The following is a 3,883-nucleotide window of genomic DNA, read 5'->3' as shown; positions in this document are numbered from 1 at the left end:
ATTTTATATCTATTTATAGTAGGTATGATAATAAGATCGATAGAGATGGGTTTAACTCACCTTATCCTCAAGTAAAGCAAATCCGGATTCAAAAGAAATAAATAATAATAAGCTTTAATACATGCATATATAATATAAGAAAAATGTGTTAAGATTTGCGACGGGAGGTAATGTATACACAGTCTATGTTAAGAGAAATCTGATAGTACTTAAACCTATGTTTATACCCTATTAAAACTAATATTTTCTATCAAAATCAAAGCAAATTCAAATTGTACCTATATTCGAATTTTCTTGTGATTGTTGATCCTCACTATTATGTTGTCTACGACGCATCCATACATAAACTAAGACAAATAAATAACTTTTCCTTTCATGTCGTCCTCATTTTTATTGTCTCCATTGATCTTCATTATCAGTTTTTGTCTTCCCAATTCATTCTAGTTACTTTACAAAATTAGTGAAAATACATTGCCCTACATCTTGACGAAAAAAAAGGGATAAGATATTGTGAGTTTCTCTATTTCCCTCTAACGTCGTCATTCCGTTGAATTTTAATAGAATGAAGTATATATTGTTTATATATGTATAAACTAAATTATAAAGTATTATTGTAGATATAATATTTGTCAATTCAATGTATGTACCATTTTATTTTATCATTAAAATAAATAATCAACTTTATACGTGGACGTTATGTGTTGACTTGCAGTTTGAATAAGTTAAAATAAAACAATAAAGTTTGTTCATTGTAATTTTATTAGTGAAAATAACTATGATCACTTATGGCATGGGATATTAACTGTTACTCTGTCGGTGATGATGAACAAAATAATATACATTGCTTTATCATAATTGTACGAATAGCAACTTATCGTTGTGCTGGCTCGTGGACAAACAAGAACCGCAAATAATGCAGGAATAAAGAACCCAACACTTTACCTTACACTTTCCTCCCCTCACATGAAAGACAATCTACGAAAGAGTATGAAAAGGAATCGATCACATTCTCAAAACGCTCCTTTACCTAAAACTCACAAATAAAGATTATAGCACACAAAAATTGAACATGTGTGTTACCAACTACACTTTTCGTATGCACTTCATCAGCTAATCAGATAATATGTATCAATTTATTTCAAATCATTGTAAGCATTCATACTGCAATCACGCAGTAAAAAAATGAATAGTTTTTTTTTGCTGCATATTAACTCAAACACAAAGAAATAATAAGAACAAACGATCACCACTACGCACGTTAATTTACAATTACTACACTAAGTTTTCCTTTTGCAACTCTGAGGACCGAATCCGAATCTCTCATTCTCCAAATCATATTCAATGTGGAAATTTTGCTGCTGATAGTTCCCCAAAATGATGGCGGGACCGGACGTCGTCGCCGGACCGGCGCCACCGTCGGAGACAATGGTCAGACACACCACCTCCGAATCGTCGATCAACGAGAAATAATTTTCCACCGGCAGCGTCATTTTTGCGCCGCCTTTAAATTGCAAAGTAAACTTCGGGAAATTCACGGTCTTGGCGCCGGAAATATTAAAACAGGGACCTAACCCAGATTGAGCCTCAACGTCCTCGGCCCTGGAATAATTCCCCAGCTGCTTCACAAACTCTTTGACCACCAAATCATAAGCGGGTCGTTCCATGAACGTGAAGGTGGATCCAGAGTCCACGATGGTGCCGCCGTTACCGTCAGAGCCGGGCTCCAAAAAACTTAACGGAATCTTAACGTTCTTGCCCCCGACGATGACCTTGCGGAGGCTAAGATAGTAATATTCCAGGAACGCAGGGTTGTTGGCAGAGGGGTTGGGGTGAAACGGCGTGTAGCTGAGGCCGTTGGTTTTGGTGTCGCCGGTGGAGCTAATTTGTAAAACAAGGTCGCTGTTTTCCGTGGAGTCGTCGAAGTTGTGGGAAAGTAAGCAGTAAGAGAATCTCTTGAGTGCCATTTGCGCAGGGAGAGACTCTTGGCCGCGTCCGAAGCCGGCGATGCCGGAGGGTTGGCGGATGGAGAGGATGGAGCAACCTACGAGAAATTGGGGAACAATTTTTTCGGGGAAATTGAGATTGTCGAGGAGTAAGAAACCCGCTGTGGATCCCAAACCGTATTGGATAATGTAGGGGGGACAAGTGAGGGAACAGTTTTGGGAATCGGGTTTGCATTGGGGGCAGCGAGATTGAAGGTCGGAGCCGAAGAGGTAACCGCATTTGGGGTTTTTGCAACCGAGAAGTCTGGAGGTGGAGGAGTTTTTGGGAATGAAGGAGTGGATTTTGGTGGGGTCGATGTTTGGGAAGAGACAATGGGAGCAGAGGTAGCGGGAGGTGCAGGGGAACCAGACGAGGCTACTTCCTGTGTCGAGAACGAAGGGGGAGGTTTGGGGTGGGGTTCCGAAGTTGAGATCTATGGAGTAGCCACCGTAGCTTTTGGGGTAGACTTGGGTTGTGGCGGCGGAGGGGGCATTGAGGCGGTGTTTGAGGTGGTGGGCCCGGGTTAGAGATGCTGAAGCGGCGAGTTTGAGAGAGTGGAAGGGATCCGAGGATTGGGGTTTGGTGAGTAGAGGCGAGAGAGGGAGAGTGATGGTGTTGGGAGTGAAGGTGGAGGAAGTGAATGCAGCGTGATAGATGAGAGTTAGAGTTAAGAGAATAATGTAAGGAAGAGCCATTAGAATGGAATGAATGAGGTGATTGAGTTTGAGGTTGTTTGTCTGTTTTTAAATGCAGTGGCAGTGAGATTTGATCCTCACGGCCATGGAATATAACAATTAAATTAAAACTTGGCACAACGGCTACGGTGGAATTTTATGTTTCCACGCGGCACTACGTGGACTCTACTGCTCAGTTCTTCCACTCTCATCTCATCTGTTTTTCTCCCTTTCTATTCTATACCTATCTATACTTTTTCCCTTTTCATGATAGGGGGTGTACTATGACCGTGTCAGTAATGTGTACATACTTTACAAATAGAAACATTCATTTTCTTTCAAAACATTCCTTCAAAATGTAGGTTTTTTTTTATATCAATTCAATTTGTAATTAGTGTAAAATCATTTCAACTTAATTATGCAAGTGTTTGAAGTGTCTGTCTATTTTTCTTTTCTACTTTTATTCCATGCAAAAAAATATTGACCGAAGTACATTAAGAAGCCAAATTTCAACTTCCATTTCCACTCAAAAGAAATCTGACTAATCCAAGATCAAATTCCTAACACATTCACACAACACTACATTGCTCCTCAGGAATCTTCAGCATTTTATCTGCTTATATTTAACTACATCCATAATACTGAGATATTCAAATGTTACCTACAAAACAAGAAATTTTGACATTCAAGTTTGCTGCATTATTATCGTAATAAGAGTAATAAATACTAAGATGAAATATGTTTTATCTAGGTATCCTTCAAAAATATGTCATTTTCTTTCTATTGATCTATAAAGGTCAATAGTATGAGTGATTATCCGATTTCAATCGAGACATTATTCTTCATTTAATGATTGAAATAGTCTAATTAATGAATCTTAAATGATGAACGATTATTTATGAAACAGTAAAAATAGTTATATGACTAATTCAAATGACTTATAATAGTCAACTCAAAAGAATACCACATGATCAACCAGATAGTACAATCTATCTAATCTCATACTCTTAACTCTTATAGTACTAAGAACTTGCTCCTAATAACTTAAGCATAGAAGATTTTTTTTTAGGTGGAATTTCCCTTTTATATTGGAGACCTGTTAGAACTCGCTCCCGAAAAATGTTTAATTTTCACTAAATTGCACTCACAAACTCATTTTCGATAGAAATATAATATAATTGGTATATATCTATTTGCCTATTTATTTCTTAAAACTATCACTAGTA

The 3,883-nt window shown here is 37.9% G+C and overlaps 1 protein-coding gene across 1 annotated transcript; it reads right to left on the bottom strand.

Moving 5' to 3' along the window:
- Nucleotides 1–1,111: 1,111 nt before the first annotated feature.
- Nucleotides 1,112–2,960, bottom strand: LOC137814623 (Eukaryotic aspartyl protease family protein). The gene has a single exon (XM_068617450.2). It carries the CDS (start codon nt 2,676–2,678, stop codon nt 1,278–1,280), a length of 1,401 nt encoding a protein of 466 aa, XP_068473551.2. The 5' UTR covers nt 2,679–2,960; the 3' UTR covers nt 1,112–1,277.
- Between the last annotated feature and the right edge of the window lie 923 nt (nt 2,961–3,883).

The sequence above is a fragment of the Phaseolus vulgaris genome, chromosome 1 (genome assembly GCF_051622355.1).
Source record: "Phaseolus vulgaris cultivar YP4 chromosome 1, ASM5162235v1, whole genome shotgun sequence".
In the NCBI taxonomy this organism is placed as follows: Eukaryota; Viridiplantae; Streptophyta; class Magnoliopsida; order Fabales; family Fabaceae; genus Phaseolus; species Phaseolus vulgaris.
Note: the sequence above shows the minus strand (reverse complement) of the source record. Positions and strands in the feature narration are given on the sequence as shown.